This window comes from Plectropomus leopardus, chromosome 18 (assembly GCF_008729295.1).
Source record: "Plectropomus leopardus isolate mb chromosome 18, YSFRI_Pleo_2.0, whole genome shotgun sequence".
Classification (NCBI taxonomy): domain Eukaryota; kingdom Metazoa; phylum Chordata; class Actinopteri; order Perciformes; family Serranidae; genus Plectropomus; species Plectropomus leopardus.
Genome location: NC_056480.1, coordinates 23,208,366 through 23,234,751, shown reverse-complemented (window position 1 = coordinate 23,234,751; position 26,386 = coordinate 23,208,366). Strand labels below are relative to the sequence as shown.

The following is a 26,386-nucleotide window of genomic DNA, read 5'->3' as shown; positions in this document are numbered from 1 at the left end:
CAGACTGGCTAGTCTGTGTATGTGTCATATTGACTACTTACACTTGCACTTCCATACAGTCACCACTCGCAGTACAATAAGTTATCATGTGAATATGACTTTCTTTATGCTCTTTATGCAGTTTCTTGGCATAACCTGATCACAATTAACACTGCATTTGGTTGAACTTAACTTGTAAAATATATATATATATATATATATATATATTTTTTTTTTTAATAAACTGACGGAGGTGATTGAACGGATAATATGCCAGTAAGAATCGCATCCCAATGACCCAGAAAAAGTATCAAACTATCATGTTTCAGAATTTTGCTACCATGATAATAAATTGAATTATGGAAACACATCTAATTTGCAGAAGCTAATATAGTTTACCCAAGACAAAGTCTCTTGTCAATAAGCTTAGGAATGTTTGGACATTCAATTGTTAAAATAGCTGCTACACAACATGCAAACTTCATGCAGCCGTTACCATGACAGACAATCAAAAAGTAGCTGTGTTGTAGTTTGGCTTTGTTGCCACCTTCACCTACTTGTTTTTTCTGTTTTGAATTCTGGAGAAAGGACTGCAAGGAGATTTTAAAAAAATTAAAAAATGGGTGCTGTAGTTTTTAAAGTAGCATCTTCAGGAGCGGGCACATGAACATTTTCAAGATCCTTCTTTATATATAGAAATCATGACATCACTTGCAGGGTACCCACAAATAAGATATAATCCAAAATATAGACATGGTCAAAAATAAGAAACCTGAGTAATACATCAGTGCAGTAATTCAAAGGCAACAAACAAATGATACACTATACCTATAACTGTTTCCTTATCTGTCTGTGTCGAATCATTCAAGGTTCAACGTCTTAAGACCAAGACAGACAAAACTGTCAGTGACAGTATGTCATAAACAACTAAATTTAACCAAAACCATTTAGAGTCATTTTGTCCTAAAAATGTGGTTATCATGTACTTTTTGATCAACTGCAAACCAGGACTGTGATGTCTTGATGTTTCATTAGCTCCCAGGTAGTCCGCTAATGATCTGTTGACTTGAAATGATGCTCATCAGTGGTAGTAAAGACGTGACCTTCATTGATCAGAAATGTCAAGGCAGATCTGTACAGACAGAGAGACAAGTTAAAGATTTAGGTATTTTCACCTTGTTTGACAGTCATCCGAGTATCAAATACTAAAGTATACAGGATGTGGAGTGAGATTTAATTTGGATGTTACTAGTGGTCTATTACCCATCACATCCTCAACATGACGACATCTAAAAATGAGTGAGGTCATGAGGTACCTGATGTCTCTCATACTGAGGAAGTCCAGCTGTGTCTTCAGGTCATGGAAACTGGTGTCGATATCACGGACAGAGAGACCCTTGATTACATGCAGTACCTAACAAAGGAATCAAAATATTACTTTCCATTACTTTTTCCCTGTGGTGCTGTCATGGCATTTGTCTATCCTGATAAGGTTTCATTCTCATCGACAGCAATGCACCTTTCTGGAGATAATGTCACAGTTACTTAGGATAACCTCATGGCGGATGGTCTTCATCATGGACTATTTTTATACTGAAAACAGAGAGGATAGTTCCTGGAAAGACACTGATGTTGAGTCTTCCACATGCAATTTAACAAATGTCGTATTTGTTCTGGTGAATTTATTTGTAAATGCTGTTATAAATGCAGTTTCAAAATGTGATCATTTACAGCTGGCTCAGAAAAAAAGGAAAATTCATTATCCTTACGATACATATTTTCTATTATTCAAACAAAATCAACTTCTTAAAGCTCTTGTTATAACAGCATACAGACCTCGCATTAAAAGAAACTTTCTGATTTATTTTAATCAAGCATATTCATGCTCAACAATATCAGTACAAGTGGCATTAGCCGAGGTTCCAAGCAAGCTGAGCAGATACTAGAAGGTTAAATTAGAATGCTGCAGACCAATAATTGGTCAAATAGAAATACATCAAATGAGCCCAGTCAAGTCAAACCATGCAGTGAAAATGAGGAAAAAGTGACCAACTCCAAATCTTGGCAAATAGTACTTTGGCTCAGTACTGCTACTGATTGGCCTAAGTAGGAAAATATTTCTGTGATTTGGGTGAAATGACCCCTTACACTTACTTACCTGAGCCTGAATGCTGGACAATCCATTTGGTAACATGCCATCAGAATATCCAGATGGTGTGGCAGCAGTGGTGTTCATATTCACATCAAATTTCTGCAACAACAACATGAGATGAATCCAAAATATGTGTTTTTGCAGCATCAAAGTTAGAGTAGGCTGCTAGGGTGTCAGCCAAGTAGAAGCCATTTACAAAATACTTGTACCCATAGGCACTTTAATGCATGGGCTTACCAAACTGAAGCCCTGGGCACTGGCCCTTCAAACGAGTTCCATGGGTTTCACAAGACATATACTTAAAAAATATTTAAATACTATCATAATATTTAATTTTATTTTGTTTAACATTTTAACCTTACATCCAGTGTTTCCTCATTAGGGATTTAAGATAGCATTTTCTCAGTTCGTCAGTATCTGTTTTTACTTGAGTCCTTCTTTATGACACATTTTCTAACCTTGCATGGATTGTGGGATTGGGGGGGAAGTGTCATGTATTCTTTTTCACTTATGTGCTACATTAATATAATTATATTTTTAATACCACCATGAACAATAGTGGGCCAGGGAAGTCCATGAGGGTTCCTATGCATAGCTATGATGATCAGCGTACTGTAGTGTAGAATAAAATATATCTTTTTATGGTATAAACATGGTCAACCAAATATTTGACAAAATTAAAAACCTTACATTGGTAAAAAAAAAAAAAAAAACCACAACAAACCACCTTACATAAAGTCCTGTACCTTTCCAAAAAACTGCATATGGGTTTGTACCACTTCCAGCATGTGGGATGTGATCTCATTCAGGTCCTTGATACAACGGATATTCATTGCCATCAATGACCTTTGACCCTAATGCAACATTTAAGAAAAAGATAGCAGTCACAGATAGTCATAAAATCAATGCTCACTTCCATTTAAAGCCATTTGTTTGTATTGCTTACACTGTAACTGCGGAGACTTCCAATAACCTTCACATATGTTCCCGGAGAAGCAAATGTCATCGGAGCACAGTCCTGCAAGAAACACAGAAAACTTATTTAGTTAAATAGTGCAGTTTTCAGTTGTCTTTTTGAACAGATCCTTCTGGTGCTACTGGCCTCTGTGTTAACCCAGTGCTTCACATTCAGAGGTGGACCAGTCATGTCATCCACAGAGTACTGGATGTTTGTCACAAAGGGAGCAAATCCTCTGATGATGCCCACTACAGACACCTGCAACGAGAGAAAGCACAAGCAACAAGCAAGCAGTGTGTGCAGATTAACAGTGTTTGGCTTTCTTAGATTCTTCAATTAACTTCTGCAACTGTGATGATGCATTTCACATCAAACAGCAGACTTTTTGATGGCAGATGGGCAGGAGTTCCAGGTGTTTGCAGCACAAGGGGGAAGGCACAACGCCACTCATCTCCGCACAGTGATATGACAGAGCTGACTGAAAGTCAGCAGTTTCCCTTCAGATATCCTGTGTTCTTCACTGTGCACACGAGGGTGTACTGTATTAACATTACACCTTGATGATCCTGTGACTTTTCATAGAATGCTACTATGAGGTCCACATTTGTGGTTGAGTGAAATATCTCTTTAATTGTTTGATCAATTACAAAGAATTTTTCAAAAGACAGACTACTTAAGGTCCCTCAAGGATACATTTGAATGACTTTGGTAATCCACTCGACTTTTCATTTAGCGCCATCATTTAGTCAACATCGAAACCTGCCCAATACCAGGCTTTGACTACATGCCTTTAAAACTAATGACATTTCCATAAGTCTCAACTGTAGGGTTATTTTTGGGTTTAGTGCCAATTAGAAAATATTATCATACTGGCTAAGATGGTGAACATGGTAAACACAGTATAATACCTTCTAAACATCAGCATTTAGCCCAAAGCAAGTTTAATATTAAAGTCCAAGTAAAGATATTTCATTGAAGTTCAAGTTAGTAACTTGCAAGTCTTTTTTTTTTGTCTAATTTTGCCATTCATGTCTATGATTACTAGCTTCATGACTTGTGTCTGAGTGCTGCAACCCTGAGTCCATACCTCAGTCCTGTGCATTTCTCAACTGTGACATACAGTCATGTAGAATAAAAACCTTGTTAGACTATCAGAAATATTGTATTGCTGCTCATACGTGGTTGAGTTCCCAGTCGCAGATTGCAAAGCTGTCACGAGTGACTTGAGAGGCAGACAGCAGCTGAGACACTGTGCAGGGCAAAATCTGAAGAGCTGTTCTCTGCGGGGAGATCAGTGTGAAAGAGTGCATCAGTGTCTTTGATAATATTTCCTTCAAATCCTTACATAGTATTTTGGTTACTGACAGGATAGACAGACCTTTATTTTGTGGCTGGACATCCCACTGAGGGACTGACTGCAAGCTGTGTAAAAGCACAAGATACAATTCATGTTAAGACACAAAGAAGAAAGGCATTATTCATTGTTTTCTTGTTGAAGTGACTTAAATATTTGATAACTTACCTTGTTTCCACATGATAAAGTAGCTTCAAATTTAAATGCTGCATGGGTGACTACATGTATCCTCAATTTATGTTAGAGAAAACAGTTGAGACTTCAGGATCATCAGTAGCCAGTTAATAAAAACAGTCAAGCTGGGAGCACTAGGACCTAATTAAGCAAACAGCTTCTTTATGCAAAAGCCATCAGGTGAATTGAATTACACCAATTACCTGCTGCAGCACAGAACCAGAGAAAATAAGCTGAGGAGGGAGTGGTCAGTTGTAAAGCCATTTTCATGCTCCATTTCTTTAATACAATTATTTTAATTCATTTTATTAAAAATCAATTCAACAGTGACTGACAGGTGTTCACACCACTTTTGATAAACTTCATTTAATCTCTTCAAAATATGTTACAATGACATAAGACCAAAAAATTGTTCATACAAAAGTGTGAGGAGAAGTTTGCTTGGCTGTGTGTTCAGATCCATTTTGTAGGGTTGGGTGCTGCTCACATTTGAATGAATACCTGTACCTAAACTGTACTTTTCTTCAGTGCTTTCTGAAATAACAAAATGTAATTTTCAAAGTTGCAGATGTAACAGCTCTCTTTTCTTTTTCTCCATATACTCTGCGCCACTCTACAAGTAATTTCTGCTTTTCTGCTCTTCTCTTACCACACAGAGTTAATCTTCTGTTTCTGTCTGTACCCAACCCTAATTATTTGACATATTTCCAAGTGCTGTATTTATCTAACACAGTGTAGCCCTGATCCAGGACTCATATTAGGTGTCACAGTCCTGTGTTGTTATATCTGAGAACTTACATATTTCAGTTGCAAAGCGGCTCATAAAATTTATTACGGAAAGAATGATGACATTGATGACAATTTGATCTCACTGAATAATAAGCTTTTTAAAGCTTATTAGAAGGGGAAAATTAGGCTATGCAGGTGCAATGTAACAAAATTATCACTACAGACCAAGAAAGGGCTCTTCCATTACTGTCAATATAAAAAGACGGTGTAAATATCATCCCTAACAGCAGTGTGCTCAGTGTTGCCATTAATGGCCCAAAGCAAATACTGCTGCATAACTAAGTAAGCTGTGTCCCAATTCCATAATGCATACTCACTGTGTAAAGTATGTATGTATGTATACTTTCCAATATAGTTTTCTTCAAAACCTCACCCTAGCCTGAACCACAGCTGCAGTTTTAAGCCCAAACCCAAATTAAATCTCCAAATTTCTACTGTAAAAATATACATTTTTTAATATTCAAACATTTATTGCAAGCTAAGGGCTGATGTTGTTTCCTCACACAGTTATTTCTTTTTCTTTCCATCCATTATTTTATGGAGCTATCGTTGGCTCTCACGAAAACAATTTAAAAAAAAGTGAATTGCCAAGAATCCAACCCAATTCAAGCCAGAGGGAATATTGAGAAACTACAGTAATTTTGCACTATTGCAAAAAGCAACAGGCAAATTAAATAAATATTAGTATGTAGTATAAAAATGGGACAGAGCTAGTTCTCAATGTATACCTTACAGCCACTGGTGGCAGCACTGAGCACACTACTTGCTCTAGTGAGTGAGCAAAAAAGAAAACTCTCCCCATCTGTGATTTCTCTTTGTGTTACTTCGTAAATTTTATAGTCGATTTCTCCCCATCTGGTCACTATAATCACTGAGAACCATCATGATTCAACATCTTTCACATTGCAACTTCCATGAACCGCTCAGTGACTGAAATGTCTGAGTTCCAGGAGATGGCAAAGCAGTATGGTGGTACATTGTATAGTGGTGAGGTTTGATTGATATCCCAGAATTCCAAAAAAGAAAGTTCCATTTCCAAGTAACCTGATACCAGACAAAAAAGACGACTTGAGTTGACCCACGTTGTATACCAGCTTTGCTTACACAAAATCACAAACGTCAGGCAAATGAAAAACGTACAGTTATCACTAGCACACCAACAGTATTAACCTGTAAATATATCACATCTTTTCCATGACTGAAGTAAACTGAAGCTGAATTAAGAGTTGAAGTAAAACTGAATCCATCACAGCAATTTACATGTCAACAAGTCAGGCTCTTGAAAACAGAGCACATCCATCAAATGTACATCAAACTTGTTCATCCCCTGTTGATCCTATACAGTATTTACACATGTGCAAAGGAATACAACAAATCAAAGGGTGATATCTCCTAATACCCCGGACCTTACATTTGTTTGGCAAATCTCAAACCTCACAGGAAGCCAACTGTCCCCCCCCCCCCCCCTCTTGTCTAGAAAGGTTGAAGGAAGAAATCTGGCCGGAAATTACTCTACCCATCATCCTCTGCTCTGTTTAGAGCTCCGAGGATATGGCTGACCTACTTTGAGTCCAAACTTTGCTGCTAGTGAACAGAAAGCCACAAATACCACATTCTTGAAGCACAGCAACATTGTCCAAAGCAGCATAGATGTCCTGCGATAAAGACAGGCGTTTTAATACTGATTTGTAGTATTTCTGTTCATACCCAAAGCACCACACTGTGTCAATAAAACGTGATGCATCTGAAGCGTAACTTCTGCCAATTCTACGTTTGAGTGTGGTGTCAATGAGGCCACTCTAGTGTCAGAAAGAAAACGGCGAATTGCAGAAATAAGGCAAATCTCAATCATGACAGGGAAATCTATTACAGCTAAGGGGAAAATTGAAGGCCATCTAGCGAATACATGTTGGCAACAGGTCAAGGAAATTTTGATTTTCTGCCAGAGTTTGAGCGCAACAAAGAAGCCAAGATTGTTTGGTTTTACAGGTTTCTGTAAAATTTGTAAAAGTGCACAAATTATGTGTGACCTGAAAGGCAAAAAGGGGTCCCGAGAATGATCTTCTGCCAAGTGCTGCAACAACTTAATAGGCTTAGAATTAGCCTGTCGGAAGCATGAAGAAAGGGATTACTGTAAGATCCAGAGCCAAAGGAAACGAGGAGCAGTGACACAGTGAGAGGAGATCAAGTTAAACACAACAGTATTATGTATCCAAAAAAAAAAAAAAGCAGAGATCCTCTGGCTCATGGAGGATTGTGTGTGCTGGTGTCTTCTCTCGCCGCTTCCCTGAAGGTGAGAGGCACTGCATGCATAAGTAGAGTGTTGGCTGACATTGTGTTCGCCTGGTAAACAAATACCAATGCAGTTATCACACTGAATCCAGCCTCACAGAGCTCCTCCATATAATGCAGTAGGTAGTTATGAGGAATAAATATAAACAGCAAAATAAAAGTGCTTTCGGTGAGATTCACTGAATCCCTCACTCTTTTCACTCATTTAGGTCTAAATGGACTCAGATGTGAATATTCATGTCACTGTTCTTTTCATACAAGCAGCTCACTCTTCAGATAATTAAATCTATGTTTAGGCAACATAAGGATTGCTCTTAAGAGTAGATTTGTTTGCCTCGTGAGGGGTAGTCACTTCACAAAGTCTTTTGATTGGAAGCCAATCGGCTTGCTTCATTGTAGTGTGCTCGGTTGTTTGGATATTCTTTTCAAGGATAATTCTGGTTTATTAAGACTTTGGTTTTATTTTCATAGTTCTGGACATTGTTTCTGTTGGCTACAATAACACTGGGCTCACCAAAGTAATTGTTAATACCTGGGAAACGCCTTGACATTGCCACAAAATGAGGTCCAGTGGGGAAAGAAAAACAATGAGACAGGTTGTATACAAGCTAGTTCAAGACAGCTGTCAATTGATCCAGCAAAAATGACAGTCGCCTCCTAAAATTGAGATGGTTGCTATGTCTTTTTATGTCTAAAATTAAGGATGAAATGTTTTACAAATTAACAATAAATTTGAATGGTAAATACAAAAGCACTGAGATGCAAGGTGATTTTTTTTTTGTTGGCAAGCAATGTTTGCCAAAACCTGTTAATCTCCTACATAGGAGATGTTATCTTCTACGTATGGGATGTTACCTCATACGCATGGGATATGATCTCCTAGGAGATTAACTTTTAGGCTTAATTAAGCTGTTTTGAGAGTGAGAAAGTCATGCAGAATGAAGTGCTTTGTGCACGACACAGAGCATTTAATATTTATCATTAATGATGTATTATTTCACTCATCTGCCATTAATCAGAATGTTAATGCAACTGTGTAAGTGCTACTGGCGGTCTAGCAAACTCCGCATGTTGGCTGGTATTTAAAATGTGCCAGTATTTAAAATACAGCATTTTGTTGTTGGAAAAAAACCCCAAAAACAAATCAATCTCTCGTTCTCCTGCTTGCTCACTTGCTCACTGAGTAGACTGCGTATGTGCCTACATGGGAACGTACATGTTGCGGCAGACGGATCTTGTGCGCATGACATAGATTTGTAGAGAGGCCACTGCACAGTTCCATTATGTTTTGGAGTAAAACATTTTGTTTATGCAGCATTTAGCTGAACTTTCAATGCCCTTCGTATGGTGCACTAAACATTTCATTCTGCACAACATTCTCTCCCTCAACAAAGCCTAATTAAGCCTAAAAATGTATCTTCCACATAGCAGATAACATCCTGTACGTAGGAGATAATGTCTCACTCACAGGAGATAATATTTTTTATAAAAGAGATACACTTTTGGTTTTGACCAACACTGCGTGCAAAATAAATAATCTTGCCTTTAAGGCTTTCAGTAGGTTAATTAGCCACCACTCACTTTGGCATTCATGCTACTAACTACTAAAATGTTATTTCAACAGGCATAGCAACAGTACTTAAAGGGAGCAGGGCTTATTGATGGGCCATTTAAAACTGCCAATATGAACAGGAACAACAGCCAAAACTATGAAAGTCAGAAAAACAAAGCTGTAATATCCAGAATTATCCATCAAGCTCTCCTTGATAACTTGGTGAAGTACTTTGCAATTAAAGTATTTTGTTTTTAAGGCTCTATACAAACAAAGAGTGACCTTTCTTGATCGTTATACATTCTGGTATACTGGTCAGGGGTGTCTCTGGGACAGGTCAACTTATCTTTAAGTTTTTAATGGGCAGAGAGAGGAAAAAAAAACTACATCAAGAACCTGTCGGTTGGTCACTAACTGATAAAATGTCCCCCACCCACACAACCAACGAAGCAGCCCACAGGAAAAAAAACACTTATCTCCAAGCGCCAAAGTCTGGTATTTTTCCCCACCAAAACTACTGAGCAAAACTGACCGTGACTGTAGATGTTTGTCTACAAATACCATCATGCTGTATGTTTTTATTACCTGAGCGTTCAGGGCATACCTGCAATTGATGCCAAAAACAGAATTGAATCTTGATGTAAATATTGAAAATGCTGGTGGTTTTGTACCAGGCTGAAATCAGTTTTTAATAACCGGTTCTGTCAGAGCCTTCCAACATTGAGGTGATTGTGTTTTAAAATTGGCCCTTTGGATAAATATACGCTGTAATGATCACAGGATAATGTCTCATATTGCATTTACTAACAATTAGCACCGAGTCCAAGATGGCATTTGTGGACAAACTGTCTCACCGTCACTATGACTTTCTCTTCTAATTGAATCCAGGACTTTGGGGGTCATTTTGCTCTTCCAGCACACTCGAGTGATTCTGTAAGGAGGAAGTGGAAGCTGTGATGTGATTAGCCTGAGACTAAGCTGCAATTTGGAGCAGCAGCAGCAGCAGAGCAGCAGCGGTGGGTGTCACACCTCTCTCCTCCAATATAAAGACACAGCTAGTAGAGGACTGCATGTGCTTGGACAGTGGATGAATTTAAGCCGTATTACAAACAATGAATATTGTAATTATTGTTCCCAAGTTACAAAACAATAATCCCCTTATGTGATCTAGTTGAACAGTAGCTGATGAGATGTGTACATGTGCTTGATCAGCTGAGTCTGTGGTGCCATTTGCTCATCCATCACGTGTCCCAGTCCAGCTCTCTGCAGGCGATACGCACCAGTCTGAGCTCCAGTTCAAAAGCGTCGGGCCGTTCCTGAGGGTTGGCCGACAGCATCTCCCTGATCAGCTGCTTCATGTGGCTGTTCATGCTCTTTTTCCTGGCAGGGATCAGCAACTCCATCTTTGGGTTCTCTAACAGGGCCTCCCCTAGGGGTACAATCTCTTCGCCCTGTTGCACGTAGCTCCCCAGCAGCTCCTTCTGTGTCTCCACGTCCACAAAGGTGATGCGCTCCACCATGGCCCAGATAATCACCCCCAGGGCAAAGATATCCGCTTTGGCCGTGTAGTGACCCTCCCAGACCTCCGGGGCCATGTAAAAGTCTGTTCCGCATGCTGTGGACAGGAAGCACTTGTTGACGCTGGCTGGCTCCTCGGGGTTCAGCCCGGAGGTGGAGCAGACCTTGCTTAGGCCAAAGTCGGCCACTTTGAGGGTGGGCTCGGTGGAGCCGGCCGGCGTGCAGGCCTGGGAGATGAGGATGTTGTCCGGTTTGAGGTCACGGTGTATGATCTGGTTTCGGTGCAGGAAGGCCAGGGCACTGCCCAGCTGCAGCATGAAGCTGGTGTTGGTCTTGCGGCTGGGCTTGCGGGACAGCAGGTAGGCGTTCATGTCGCCCCCATCACAGAAGTCCATGACAAACCACAAGTAGTAGGCACAGCATGGGTCGAATGTGATCTCGCCTTTTAGGGATGTCTCTACCAGCTGCAGTAGAAATACAAAGTAAAAAAAGTCAGCATGAGAGCACTGGTGATGAGTGAGGGACAGTCATCCTCTATATGCTGCTCAAACTGTTACTGACTGGTATCAGACTATAGTAAAAAATGCTCAAATGAAACCTTTGGTAGATTCTCATGTAAAATGTATGCGGGTTGTGCTTGAGGAAGTTGACCAGCTAATGTTAATGCAGCAAGCTCTGGCCATAATAACCAAAATAGCATTCTGTGTCTGCTCTACCTCTGTATTACCGATAGGAAGGTGCTACCTTGTGACAAAGGCAAAAAAAAAAAAAAAAAAATGCTAACACTGTGCTGCCTGAAAACCAGTGCCCTTTATAAAAAGGCAGCAATCACAGTAAGTTTTGAACACAAAAAATGAAAGTAAGCCACTAAGGAAAATGTCTGCCATCTTTACTTACAGGAAATAAAAACAAAGATAAGAATGACCTCAAACACTGACAGACAAAGCAGCAACCAGCAGAACATAATGATTACATCTCTTAGGTCTGGTTTATCTTAGATGATTATTGATATAGTGGGACAAAGCTCTGCAGTGTGTGGAGGAGAAAATGTCACTCATAACTAAACAGGCAAGGTTGCTCTGGCTTTGTATTCATAACATGTTCTCACCCACCTTCCTTTATGGGCCATTTTTAAATCAAAGCAGCAGGAGAGGCCTCTCATCCTTTATGCCTGCTGCAGGAAGTGAGTTCATTTAGTCTCCCTTTTTGACAGCAGACCATAGACCTCTGAGGTTTCATCCATCCTACATCAAATTAAGATTAAATGGAGTTTGCGGAATATGATACATGGTGTTTTGTATTTTATATTTTAGAGTTTTTTTACAGGCTCAGAAGGGGCCTTTTGAGTGTGACTTTGCATGTTTTTAGGGATCAATATTTTTAGGATTACAATGCTTATAGGTACTTATAAGTGCAATATAGAAGTTGAAGTGTCAGCTGGTATGTAACCAGTGTTCAACCAAGTGAAAATATCAGTTCAAGTAGATAAACTGTTAGTTAAAGAGTACAAATTTAAGTGTAAGTTGAAGCTGGTCGAGCCACACATTAAGGTTTTTCATGTAAACTGCTTAACAGGCAACAGACATGCTCTGAATATGTGGAGTAGACAATTTCTAGAGGAAAGCCTGCTGTAAACAAACGGCTACAAATTGTTTAACATGCCACTAGCTAAAGAATGAACCACCCAAAAAGAATAGATTCAAATTATCCCACAGTTGGTACGGTCAGATAACTCTGCCCTATTATCGTTTGTTCTTCTGTAAGCACGTACTAGAACATTACAGAGAAATAAAAAAGAGCTGGAATAAAGGGATTCTGGGAAAGTGTCCAATGCTAGCACTGCAGAAAACTGAATGAACGGTCTGACAATAGCCCCGCGTGCCGCTGAGAGACTATAATCAGGCACCGGCAGAGTGCCTGTGTGCCCGCCGCCAGACAGCAGGGAGGCACTGCAACATGACAGGCTGCAGACAGGTTGAGTAGGGGGGGGGGGGGGGGCACCCCCCTCAACCTGATAACACATTCATGTCACTGTGGGGGCATGGAGACCAGAAACAATACAGATCCAACTAGAAACTTCCAGTTCGTCTGCTAATGCATCTCAGCACACACACACAGGAGTATAAACCAGAGTCAAACTGCTTTGTTTTCATTCCAAACGCCAATATTTGGTCTATTTTCTCTCTCCATAATTGTAATCTCAGACAATAATAACTATGTGTTTACACAACAGTTAGCTCGCTGCTGCTGAATCACTTTGCATGACTGGAAACATTGAAACATCACTGACATTTATGTGTAACCTATCAAGTCAGGAGAATCTTGACAATCATCTTTGCCACGAGCAACATGTCAACAGTGGTTGGTAGTGGATGGAAAAATAAACATTCCTCTTATAATCTAGCATAGGTTGGAGGATATCATGATACACTTTTAATCAAAGCAGGCTTCCAGTCATTATAACAAATTATAGTGTTAGTCTATTTTAAGACACAGCAACATGTGGCCGTCCGACAAGTGTTTTTCAAACGTCTGCTGAAATGTCACATTACAGCTGATCTCTATTCCTCTCCTGGCTGTTGTCTACTTCCTCTGACATCTGCTACCACCTCTCTGACTTGTGGACTGAAATATTGGCCTTATGTTTTGCCAAGAAAGATTGAGCAGGGTTTTCCACACATTCATTTATTTGTGGTTTCCTGCCACAATTAAAACATCTGCTGCCACGTCTTGATTTTATATTTTTGGAGCTGGACTGTTCATTAGTAATGCTTAGGGTATATATATATATACTGTTCTGTTATTCATTACACCACACTCTCTGAGCACAGAGTGTACTGTGGGCACAGATGGTAGGGGTCAACAGATGATCAGCCTGGGCGATTATTGGGGTCGATATTTGGCATCTTTGCCCATTATCTGTATTTGTATTTTATTTTGATGATTGCCAATAAAATTAAGAAGTGCAAAGAAAGTGTCACTTTGTCAAACATCAGGGAGCTATTTCTATTCATTCATTTTTTTAATTAAAATTTTCACTAGACTTTATTAAAAGAAAGTTGCTAGGAATATTTCAAATTCTAAATATTAACTGAAAAATTTTCATTTTTACTGTAAATGCATATCGGTTCAAAATATCATTTATTGGTCTCATTAACTACTAGTAATTAATATAAGTATCGGCCCTGAAAAAAAACCCAATATCAGCCAACCTCTAACAGATGGAGCAGCAGAATGTGAGGTGCAGTGAAAGTGAAACTCAACTGTCAATTGCGCAGCAGCTGCTCCTCTCATCCATCAATCTGATCAGTTCCTATCAGACTGACAGATCAATTATCCACCCCACTCAAAATTCACAAACTGCTGCTAAGGTAAAAAAGAAGTAATGAAGAGTTCCGCCTGCACTGTGTTCACAGACCTTTAAAGACCTCCAAATTCAGAGAGGGGACACAGAATGATTAGAAACAAAATGGGGAGTGGAGTGGGGGTGGGGGGGCACAGACACGATTTTGTCAGCTAACAAGATCTGCTTTTGACAGGGGTGTTAGCAAATAAAAGTCTCAAGTAGGGGTGAAACAGTGCACAAACAGTAAACGGTCATGGTGCAGCAGAATAAAAATACATATGCATAAGGATCACTTTCTTTTCATTTATTTAAAAAAAGACATTTGCCCACTGCCAACTTTGGTATTTTTTTGCCATTTACAGAAGACAGGACAGATCTGGTGACAGTAACAATGTCACCTGCCACCAAGAAAAACCTCTCATAGAGGTAGCAGGTGTTGCCAGGCAAGTTTTTGCTGACATGGCTAAATTTTGGTAAACTGGCTAATAAGCCTTTGACCTTGAAAGGGGCGTTGAAAATTATTGCAATGCAGTCCTTTGTCATGTAGGAATGCACTTCCTCCTTCACCTGCTCTGTCATATCAGGCTTGTTACTGTGGTAAGCTTGAAAGTGTGAGCCAGAAAGTTTTGCCACGGCTGACATCTTCGGAGGATTGGCTTACCTAATTATACAGTAACAGTTAGATGATGCACTTACTAAATGAAGTATCAAAATGATTATAACTAGCATCTTAATTTGTCGAATGAGTTTCAACTGGATTTTTTTTCCTCAGAAGTAAAACACAAAGTGAAACAACATTGGAAAATGTGCGTCACTGACAGACAACACTCCCTGTGCCTCATTATGACTAGGTAATGCAGCTTAAATCAATACTGTATGTAGGGCACTGATCAGCTCATTGTGATAGACCCATTCTTATGAAGTCAGTTTTGATAGAGCAAAAACAAGCAATGAAGGTCCAGTAGCAGGAAGGCAACAACTCTGCGTAGAAAAAATATGCTCCAATATGTCTTGAGTGAACCAGAGAGTTTCACCGTTAACTGGATTCATGCCAATTTAAAATTAATCAGAAAAAGACACTCCTTATCACTCTGAAGCTTCCCTGGTGTTTTTCCCTGATGGCTTCCCTGATGTTTCTTTCCCTCAATTTTCTTTGGTATCAAAGTAATCCAGATATAGTTGTCTGAACATCTGTGGTACATTGCAAACAGGAACTGCTAAGAACTAATGCGGCATACATTTCATGGTGCCAATTTGCCAAAATCTAAGCAAATATAGGCACTGTGAGACTTTGAAATTGCCGGCTGTAATATAAGTTATAATCACATGCATGCACGAGCACTGAGTTGATTATTCAAGTTTCATTTCATCAGGTTCACACGAAAGAAAATGCTTCTTTACTGACAGTCAATCCAACCAAGGCTAAGCTACCCTCAGTGACATCTCTGGCACACAAACATTTTTACAATGAAGTCATTAGTACATACTAATGACTTCTATGTCCTCACCTCGAGGTAGAGAGGGGAGCTGGAGCCATGGTTCATCCTCTGGGCCAGCTGGTCCCGCTGCAGGATACACTCCTCCAGGTGGATGACGTTTGGGTGCTGGCTTTGAATGCTGCTGAGGGCCCAAAACTCCCGCAGGGCCAGCTCCACATTCTCTGGAGAGTGGCAGCGGATCTTCTTCACCGCCACCCGGGCCCCTGTGCGCTTCACCACTGCCTCATAGACCACGCCGTAACTGCCGCGCCCCACCTCCTGGATCAGCTCGTACTTCGGCTGGCTGCTTACCATCCTAGTCCTCACTGGGGACAAAAAAACATGACGTTAATTTTCTATGGATTCTATTACTGTTGTTTTCTTATTGTTTTCATACTGTGTAACTGATCAATTTTACAAAACTTATCAAGTCTAAAGTCACACCAGCATCCCCTGTGAGGCTGTATTGCTCAATAGACACTAATTATTGGATAGATTAATTAAAAATATATACACCTTTTATTATTCTTTGATCCCTACCACTCATGGGGCATACTGTTTAAAATTTGGCCAGCGCCTGAGAAAAGGTTATACCTAAAGGTGTTACCTAATGCAATTTTTTCCCCCTGGTTCAGTGGCCATTTCGGAACATCCCAGGCCCTGCTGTGTTTCATCAGTATAAGCTGCACTTTAGCTGGCTCAGATCATCGTCCATCATCAATTGCTGCACTTCATTAGTCTCAGCTGTTTGAACTTTGACAGCCCTGGCTGTAATTGCCGTTTGCCACAGTGTCTTTGATGCTGCTACTCACAGTGAGTGCCAGAGTTGGAATTTGTTCAAATTCTACACATGATGGCTTTAAATCCTAATCATTTAAAGAGAGGCTCACACTTTTTTTTGGTATATCTTATTGCAATAATCACCAGGGATGGGTACTGAAAACAGGTACTGAATTGGTACCAGTTCCTGACTGATCAGTACTAGTGATGTGCGAGATTAGTTGACTAGTCAATTAATAGTTGCTGCCCTCACTAGTTGGCACCAGAAACACTTGACGGTTGAGTTAACTGGCTCATTAAGGTACCCAGAGGAAAACAGGAGGAGCTTAGATTGGAATGCAAGACTAACAAGCAGTTCTGATCATCAAAGGCTCTCCCTTTGACACACGCACACAGACACACGCAGACACACACACACACACACACACACACACACACACACACACACACACACACACACACAAAGTATGAGTTCTCAAAATCAGTGGATGGAATCATACGAGAAACATGCACGACTGATAGAAATCCACAGCTGTTTGCAGATGTTCAACGCAGACAGTAAGTCCCAGCCTCAAACACACTCACACCTGCTAGGTGTCTTAGCTAGGTTAAATGAGAGAGGTGCTTCTGGGAGCACGGGAAGGTCCTGAGAAGCCTGGATGTACGTGCGTGTGTGCCAATTTGCAACGCGCTCTTGCATGAGAGGGTTACCCTGGCCAAGTGTGTGTGTTTGAATGCAGATAGGTCTGGATGTTAACTGCACAGTGAATAAATGTTACTAGTTAACTTTTATTCAATGAGTTGTCATGTTTTGTGGGATGATGTGAAATGTTCAATATGCAAGGTGCAAAGTGCCACACATTTCAGCAGTAATTAAAATACAGTTTGGTTACTCAAAATTGTGAGTACCAGCTTCAAATTGTTTGGTCAATATTTCACCTTATAGATTGAATTTCGCTTAATTTTGGCAGTTATATGGGTGAGGTGTTTTGATGACGGTCCCTTTATTCAGTGTCCCCTTTCTAAATTTGGACTATTCACACATACATGAATGCTGCACAAGCAAAACTCGTCATGAGTTCTTCTTTCCCTCAGCAGCAGTTTCAGTTGCTGCTGGGTGGTTAATTAATCTGTAGATTGATCCAGAGCTGATCAGGTCGATGGATGAGACTTTGGTAGGATAAAACTTTTGTTCCAGAGTTCCAGCGCAACGGATGGTTAGGTTTCCCTTTCACTGCGACTAACATCTTGCTGCCCGCAGTGCCCAGAGGACACTCTGCGCTCCGAGTGTGCTGGAGTGAGTAACCGAATGGTACATATATTCCAACAGTGGAACAGCACTCCTAATGGATAGTCTAGAAAAAAATAAAAGTAAAATAAATAAAACAAATAATAAGTAAAACAAATAAATGAATGAGAGGAAAATCCCAGAGTTGTTTAAACTGTTGTTTAGGTTTAACCCACACTTAAGCTGTTGTTAACATCACTCTCAGTATAGGATTCATTTTTTGTTATCTGGCCATCAGAAAGTGTCATTCAGTGCATTTGGGGCATTTCATCAGGCTCTTGCATCCCCTCTAATGATATACTGAAAATTACCCCTTTATTTTCCTTTTGCTCCCTCTTGTGGACTAGTAAACCCTACATCTTTCCTCAAAAACAATTCTTTTTTTCTTAGTCAGACATTTCCTCTTAAAATTACCGTGAATGTCCTGGCCTGTTATCAAACTCCACAATACATCTAAATACTCAACCAGACAGATGAAGCTGCTCCCCAACACTGCACACTTGATTGGCATGCTGGGATAAGAGGGTGGGTGGTATTCTGATAGATAATTAACATGTGTTCTGGTTCCCTGAAGCATAAACACAATTTCTTCCCAAATAAACACCACAGCATCCCTTATTATCGTCCAATATGATGGCAGAGCACATCATAAAAGAACAGCAAGAATCACTCAAAAGAGCAAAATGAGGAAACCTCCACACATTTCCTGCATGAACACTATCAGCAGCTTTACAGTACTGCATGTCCAATGTGACCACAGCACAAACCCCTTACAAAAAACACACCTCAACCGCACCACATATTACAGCCAAAACATTACCACTGTGAAATTGACACCATGTTTCACAAATTGGTATCTGTTACAGGCTTATTATGTTACCTTACAGAGGTGTTTGTGACAGCATGTCCTTGCATTTGCATTTCACACCCACACGTGAAGCTTCCCAGATATTGCTATGTGGCAGAGACATGTATTACAAAGCAGTTTACATTGAAAATGGGAAGTGCGGAAAGGGCCTACCTCACAAGAAGAGGTCAAACCATACCACCTCACTGCTCCTTATTACATAATCCTTTTCCACCTGCCAGAGCAGAAAACAACACTAGGGCTGCATCTACTGATTGCTTTTATAATCAGGTATTCTATTAAATGACAATGCCAACTAAATTATGACTTGACTCTGTAAGTCATTTCCATGGTCTATGAAGGTTCAATCACTTTTTGTCAACATGAGCTACACTCTCTTAAAGCCAGAAACAACAGAAGCAAGTCTCAAACTTGTGTTGTCATAGGGTGTAACGTCTAATGCTGCACCATACACAATGAAGGGGAGACAGACCACAGACTGATATTTTTGACATACCAAAATTACCTTTATTCTACTGTAATGTTTGCCGTTGTGAAACAGAAAATGTACACATATACTCAGAACATTCTCCTGGGTGCTCTCAGTGTCATCTAGAGCATCTTTTCAAATTAATTCAATGTCTATGAAGCAGCTCCAGACTTATACCATCTGAAATCACTAATGTGACTTTCTTTGGATGATAGTTATTAATTTTAACCACCATTTTGGTATCAAACAGTTGAACTGATTATAATGATTTACTAGTTCATCTTTAATACAAGGTGACACTTTAAATTTGCTTATCTTGTCCAACTATCAGTGTAAAACCCAACATATGCAATTTTAAATCACACAATACAGGCAAAAGGGGAGTAGCAAGTAAAGAATGGCATACTATGACAAGCAGGAAACTGGTGTTTGAGACTTATGCTTTATAATACCGTTAATAGTTGACAACTGATTATCTGTAGATTGACTAATTGATCAATGAACTAATTGTTTCCACATGATTTTTTATTTAATTAATGGTTTAAATAACCCAGCAGTCAGTAATAATATATTATTTAATAGAATGTATTAAAGTTAATATTAATTAATTAAATTATTAGAACAATGGTGTAAACAACAACTTTGTAAAAACCCACATATGTTAAATGCTGGCTTGGCCAATTTAGTGATTACATAATAAGTGAGGCATACATCACATGTGCTGGCTACAATGAATTTGTTCCAAATTAGTGAGGAGTGGGTCCTAAGTTATTCAGACAAGCTCTAAAATTACACTATTTAAACTGTTTTCGCTCTGTTTTTAATAATTAGCTATAAACAACAGCTCAGCATACGTTGAGCTATTTACCAAACAAACACAGAACATAACAGCACTGCACCTAAACTCAAATAGCTAGTCTAATGTTAACATGCTCGAAACGACTGGACAACTTGTCAATGAGAGTTCAAACTCACCCAAACACCTGCCTCTACATGACTATTCAGTGGTAAATCATAAAACTTCGTTTTCACATAAATACACCTGAAACTGACAGATCGGGTGATAAGGAACGTGTCCAAAACAGTCGGAAGCGAGAGGCTACCTCTTTGACAGAAAGAGTGATAGCCCAGCATGCTAACGGGCTAATTAGACATGCACTTGGCTGATTGGCTAACAGGCTAACAGCTATGTGGCCTGGCCACCGTCAGCTAACGATGTTGATGGTTAGCTAACGTTAGCTAATCACGTTAACACCAGCTAACAAAGAGTCCAGCTCTCGCCAGCACAGCCGACATAAACCAGCTATCTGCAGACATACGATTCAAACCTCACACAAGTGCTTTGCTCTCAAACTGCCCTAACGTTTCGGCACGGGGAGGCATGCATGATAAGCACTGGGTATTGACAGTTTATTGTCCAGTGCGTGTGTATGTGTATGCGCGCGTGTATGTGTGCGTGTGTGTGTCATCAAGAATTCAACCAGCTTCCTCAAAACACACCTGCGAGCCCTGTAGACAAGTAGCCAAAGCGCACGAGACAATAGTGTAAATGTAGGAGAGGCTGCAGTTGTTCCGCTGTCTGCTGTCATCTTATCGGGCTCACCTTTAAATCGTTTCTCGGGGGTTCATTTGTTGTCTTCCTCACTCTCCCTGGCAGCCATTACCGCCGCACACGTTCTGCTCGCACAGTCAAACCAAGGAGGTTTTGTCAAACACTGGACGTGAGCGCGTGCAGCTGCTGTGCAGTGCTGCGCAGCGGTGGCCAGGACGAGGCGGCTTCCGGCGACACATTTCAAAATAAAGGAGCAGTAAAACATTTTGATACGGTATCATTTCCCAGACTAATATTTTTATAATGTGCAAATATTCAGTATCTGAGAACATGGACCATATTCTGAACAAAATAATTATAGTCATACTGGATGGAACAAGCTTCCAGAGGATGTAGTGTGGGCTCCTTCAGTTAAATCTAAAAACAACAACATGAGTTTGTATAATTTTAAAATTTACATGGGACTATTTCAAACTATTATATGTATAATGTAATAATTGTTTTGTTTTATGATTTCTTTCTTGTGACTTGTGAGTGTGGAGGATGCCGTGTACCAAAATTTCTAAAAAATTAAATTTCAGAAAATCTCATTAAATAGTAATGAATAGATAAAGTCTTAGATTGAGTATAGGTTAAGTCTTAGATTAAGTAAGTTTTTACAAATTAATTATCTATGGCTTTCTTGGAATAAACACAGGGAAGTAACTGATCTTTTTATGAGATAAATACATATATATCATCATAGGTAATAGCTGTAATAATTGTAAAAGTCCCATTCCCTAGTCCATACCATGCATTATATTTTAAGTTGATGCTTTTCTTTCTTTCTTTTAGAAGTGAAGTGTCCATATTAGTATTGTAAATGCACCAATGATCCCCCTACTGCATTTATAAATGTAGCAATAATTTCTATGTGTATGCTATATAGGCCTATTATGTAATTATTAGTGCAAACTGACTCCACTCTCAATAAATTGCTATAAATATATATTCTAAGTTGCTGACAGGCCTTTTGTTTTTAAATGGCAAATTCTGTTAACACCAAATACTAGTTTACACATGCTTATTTTTACAGTTACTTATCTATAATTTAATAATTTCATTGACGAGTTCGAAGGTGGAAAATCCATGCACTATATTTTGAAAGGCAATAATAGTACTTCCGGTCATAACCTAGGCTACATCTGTCTAGCTTTATGAAGTTCCCCCGATCTTTTTCAATAGGCAGCCAGTCAGTACAATGCGGACACCCTCTGCCCTGCCCCTCAAACCTAACTGTCACTAAGAGGGGGTGGACACAATAACATGAACACTTGCACGAGTCTATGCACGCCACTCTTCCTGAAATTTATAATTTGACCTAATGTGCAAATATGACAGAAGTGCAAGACGTGGTAGCCCCTTGTAATACTTTCTATAAATCTGTTCTTTGTGGGATTCTTTCCTTTTTCTGGTGTATTGTTAAGGAAACTGAGGTGGCAGTTTGTAAATTATGACTTGAGGCTGAGAAGTTTATCTTTATATCAGTACATACCATAGTAAAATATGTGCATTCCTTTCTACTGATGTTCCAGTTAAAGCAAGGCTAAACATATGTTTTCTATTTGCCACAGTGCTTTTAGAAGATCCAAAACTATTTGATGAGATCTCCCTAAATGTTTGTTGGTGGCAACATGTCCATCACAACATTTCACTGCTGGTTTTTTTTTGTTTGTTTTGTTTTTATTTTTTTATGCATATCTAATTATTTTAATCTAAACCGTTTATTGACCGATCGCAGGCACAACACCGTGCAAAGCACAATATTTCAATGCCAAAGTCCTCCAATTATAGGCCTGCTGATGTTTAGATTGAGTGTCAAAATTCACCTTCAACCTTTAAAATAATAGTTTAACCCCCCAAAATAACTCAAGGTCCATTTACTAGCTTTTTCGCAGAGCTTTCAATAATATTTTGTGTTCATCATCAGTGAAGATTGTAAAGATGTTATGGAGATAGCTTGGTTCCATACTTATGTCCAACGGTGACAACTGAGCTATTACTGAATACCCCCTAAAAAAGAAAGATAGGAACTCCCTGGAGTTATTTTAGTGCTATAAGTGTATGCAAAGTACAGAAGTTTGATCGAATACAGGAAAAACGAACGGATCAATACTACTGCCTACTGCATTTAGTCAAAGGAAATTGGAATAAGATTCCACACAAGTCTGCATTAATATGTCTGCTGATTATATTAATACTTCATATTACCTTTGCAAATACCCCCTAAAATAAGATTCACAATGTGAACTTGGTATCTCACAAAGGTTTGACAGTCCTCAGCATAAAGTGTAGACACAAGAAACTAGTCAATAAAACTCAAATCATCTTTATGTTTGATCTTTAATTTTCCATTGTATTGCAGCACAATATATTTGAGATATTTGAAGTAAAACTTGATCGTTGATCCATCCCCAAGTTAAAAAACCCTACAATATGCACTGAGTACAACCCTGAGTACTGAGCAAAGATTAAATGTATCCCCAAAGTCAACATGACCATGCTTTGTCCAAACTCTCTTTGTCTGCACAGTTATGGTTAGAGACTTTGGTTTGGAGTAGAGTCCTCAGAAAGACAAAAATATTGGGGTGTGTCTGCTCTGGTTAGTAATGATATGAGTGTCCGTTTAAATAATGCAAATGAACATCATAACTGTGTTTCAGTCAGTTTTTTTGTCTCTCCATTTCCTGTAAACAAGGCCAAGACTTCATTCAAAAGCCTCACTTTGGTCTTAAATTGAGGATCTCTCGTTATATTGGCAGCGACAGGTATTAAGATACCAGGGAAAAAATAAAGATACAATTCAATGAGGTAGCACACATCACAATAAAAAAAAGTATATAAAAAGAAAAAATAATAAATATTTGAGAGGATCAATGAACAGACCAAAAATTTACAATACATACAAAACAGTTTTTTGGACACAAACTGTCCAAAATCACACCTGAGGTAGACTTGTATAGATTTCTGACAAGACGACTTCTCATCTTGGTCACACACACAAAAAAAGCAAACTACAGCCAACACGATAAAGCACTGGAACTTGAGCTAAATTCGAGTATTATACCTGGTAAATTAGACCCCATTGCACTGCAACATAGTAGGAATTATGCTAAATTCAAGCACAATAACAGGCATTATGATATTAATTGATGATCAACAGACTACTCATGCCTTTAAGCATCCTTTTTGCTGTAGAATCAGTGGGCTCAGTCACCAGTCCTATTTTACATTAAAAGGCTAATCTATTAATCTACGCATTATCATGCAGACACATCCTGAATACTAAAAAGACAGTGAATATTATATACAATACAAAATAAGATCACGGGGATGTTTAAAATATAGTGCCATTTCAGGGCTTATTTTGTGATAAACATTTAGATTTTTTTTTCAGTGAGCAGCCCAGCTGCCAGAAGATGAATTGTGCATTTCCGCAAACCACAGATACGTATAGATTACATTGGAACATTTTATACGCATCAACATTTCTAAAGTGACGTAATATATGCATGGGCTGACTCTGTTATTGGGAAGTGGTGGGGATGGTGGATGGCGTGACACCTTGGCTAGTCATTGCTGAGTTTCCAGCAGTATTTTAGTTAGGGTCAACACTGATACCAATTGTAAGTGGTTAATGAGACTGATAACTGATATTTGGAACTGATATGCATTTACAATAAAAATTTCAATCTATATGTCAATATTTTGGAATTTAACAAACTTAAACACAAATCTTTGTTTAAATGACTTTAAGCATTAATCAAAACTGAGACTTTTAACATCATATATAGCAAGTTCAAAGCAACTTTTTTTTTAAAGCCAAGTAAAAATCTAATTAAAAATCTAATTAAAAAAAATAATAAAAATAGCTCCCTGAGGTTTTACAAAGTAAAAGTTTTTCCCATGCTGACACTTTCTTTGCACTTTTTAATGAATTAATTTAATCGGCAATCATCAAATAAAGCACTGATACAGATAATCGGCAAATTTTATGCCAAATATCGGCATAAAAAATAATCGTCCAGGCCAATAATCAATAATCCTACATTTTAGGACCAAGTGGTTTTTATGCTTGAACCTAACCACATGTTAACTACAATGCTGCTAAAGTTTGGAGCTTCACTTCTACCCTAACATGCACATTAAACATATCTGTGGTTTGCAGAAACGCACAGTGCCAACATTTCTTCTGGCAATTGGGTTGTGGTGAAACTAGCTAGATTAGCTAGCTGGCTAGCAGGATGATCTATTGTGCTAGCTCACTGGCCAAGGCCAGGTGGATGTCATGGTGTAGGCCAAATAACTTCATGTTTAAGCTACATAATAGTAACTTACTAATACTTCAGCTACCAGAAGAAACAGGCTACTGCTGTAAAAAGTTGCTAGTGTCTGACTCGATTGAAGGTAAATAACATCACATTGTCTATGTTTGACGAGTTTTCCAAATGCCAAATATAATAGAAAAGAACAATCACTACCAAGAAACGCAATGCACATCATGCTGAAAGATACAAAGTGTTAAAGGTGTTTAAATTGGATGGTTCCTTTAAGTCATATGGTTGCCACAGTAGGCTAGTTGCTGCTTTTTGTTGTGTGTCAGAGAATGACATAATGAAAGTGCATGGCTCATTTGGCAGTTTATGTGAAAGTAAATAACTTAAACATCCTAAAAGACACAAGGTCAGAAAAAAAGGTTTCCCAGAATTCAAAATGAAAACGCTAAATAGGCTGAATGCAGGCTGAGGTCACTGAGAGAGCATTGTATACAAATATAGAAAAAATTAAACACTGAAATGTTGTATTTTTTTCTGTGCAGTGACAACTGAGTTAAGTTGTACATTAGCAAAATTCCATTGTTATATAGTCACGCAGTCAGTAAACAATTCTGCAACAGTAACAGAATTTGTCAGAATTTGTCCAAAATGTTGTGACATACTGCACAGCACTTGTACAAAGGAAACCAGTGCTCTGGGTTATATTTGGTATTGATTGGTACAAATATATTTCTGAATCACAGCACAGGTTTAAATTAAACTATTAAAAATGCTCTGTCAAATGTTCAGTCTGCCCTTCAGGGAGAACAACTCTGAATAAATAGTTAATATAATTATATCTGTATACATTTGGTCCCGTCACTAAAAATCATCCTTCCTCCTGTGTCACCCACAACTTTTAAGCACAATAACTGAGCAAATATTGTTTATGTGAAATATCCCTGATATATGTGTGTACATTCCCTTCAGATGAATAGAGTTTTGCAGACAAAGTCTGCCATACAATCAATACCGGTCTTGCATATAAGTTCAAATACTGAAATGGCAACTTGGTAATTAAGACATAAATTTCACCACAACTGAATAGTTTTTCGAGAGCATGTGTGTGGTGAAATAATGTTGTTGTAATGGAATATGGCACTTAATTGTGACATTCACTTCCACTATAATATCTGAAGATAATCTCTGACACTCAGGATATGTTGTCTCTCTTACATTCACATAGTGGATTGTTTACTTCATTTTTATAAAGCTTAGTAATAATAAAAATGTTATTTTCCATCATCAATTTAAAGTATAGTATCATGGATTTGGTCATAATATTTTGAGAAAAAATTCTACTGAAGAATTAAACTATCAATCAAAAAAGGTCTGATTTTTTGTTTTTAATTTTACAGGAAAAAAAAAATTACGCAACAAATATTTTATATATAATTAATGTTATGTCAGAATTGTCATATTTTGAGAAAAAACATTGTAGTATAATGAGGTATTAACTACAACTATTTACACTGTAAGCAA

At 38.7% G+C, this 26,386-nt stretch overlaps 2 protein-coding genes across 2 annotated transcripts; both read right to left on the bottom strand.

Annotated features, from left to right (window-relative positions):
* Positions 1 to 645: 645 nt before the first annotated feature.
* LOC121957594 (replication protein A 32 kDa subunit-like) lies at positions 646 to 4,778 on the bottom strand. The gene is made up of 9 exons (XM_042506246.1): positions 4,612 to 4,778; positions 4,468 to 4,511; positions 4,268 to 4,369; positions 3,234 to 3,347; positions 3,078 to 3,149; positions 2,878 to 2,985; positions 2,138 to 2,230; positions 1,296 to 1,393; positions 646 to 1,111 (listed from the first exon to the last, which is right to left on the bottom strand). The coding sequence occupies exons 1-9, from the start codon at positions 4,622 to 4,624 to the stop codon at positions 1,030 to 1,032; spliced, it is 726 nt and encodes a 241-aa protein (XP_042362180.1). The 5' UTR covers positions 4,625 to 4,778; the 3' UTR covers positions 646 to 1,029.
* Positions 4,779 to 4,893: 115 nt separating this feature from the next.
* On the bottom strand, positions 4,894 to 20,705 carry pdik1l (PDLIM1 interacting kinase 1 like). The gene is made up of 3 exons (XM_042506245.1): positions 20,601 to 20,705; positions 15,623 to 15,918; positions 4,894 to 11,232 (listed from the first exon to the last, which is right to left on the bottom strand). Exons 2-3 carry the CDS (start codon positions 15,905 to 15,907, stop codon positions 10,492 to 10,494), a joined length of 1,026 nt encoding a protein of 341 aa, XP_042362179.1. The 5' UTR covers positions 15,908 to 15,918; positions 20,601 to 20,705; the 3' UTR covers positions 4,894 to 10,491.
* Positions 20,706 to 26,386: the final 5,681 nt, after the last annotated feature.

Coding starts and splice junctions, on each gene's coding strand:
- pdik1l (XM_042506245.1), bottom strand. CDS start 15,907: ATGGTAAGCAGCCAGCCGAAGTACGAGCTGATCCAGGAGGTGGGGCGC. Junction 11,233..15,622: donor GCTCCCCTCTCTACCTCGAG/GTGAGGACATAG, acceptor TTTCTACTGCAG/CTGGTAGAGACATCCCTAAA.
- LOC121957594 (XM_042506246.1), bottom strand. Junction 3,348..4,267: donor GCGACTGGGAACTCAACCAC/GTATGAGCAGCA, acceptor CTCTCGTTGCAG/GTGTCTGTAGTGGGCATCAT. Junction 1,394..2,137: donor TGTCCAGCATTCAGGCTCAG/GTAAGTAAGTGT, acceptor TTCCTTTGTTAG/GTACTGCATGTAATCAAGGG.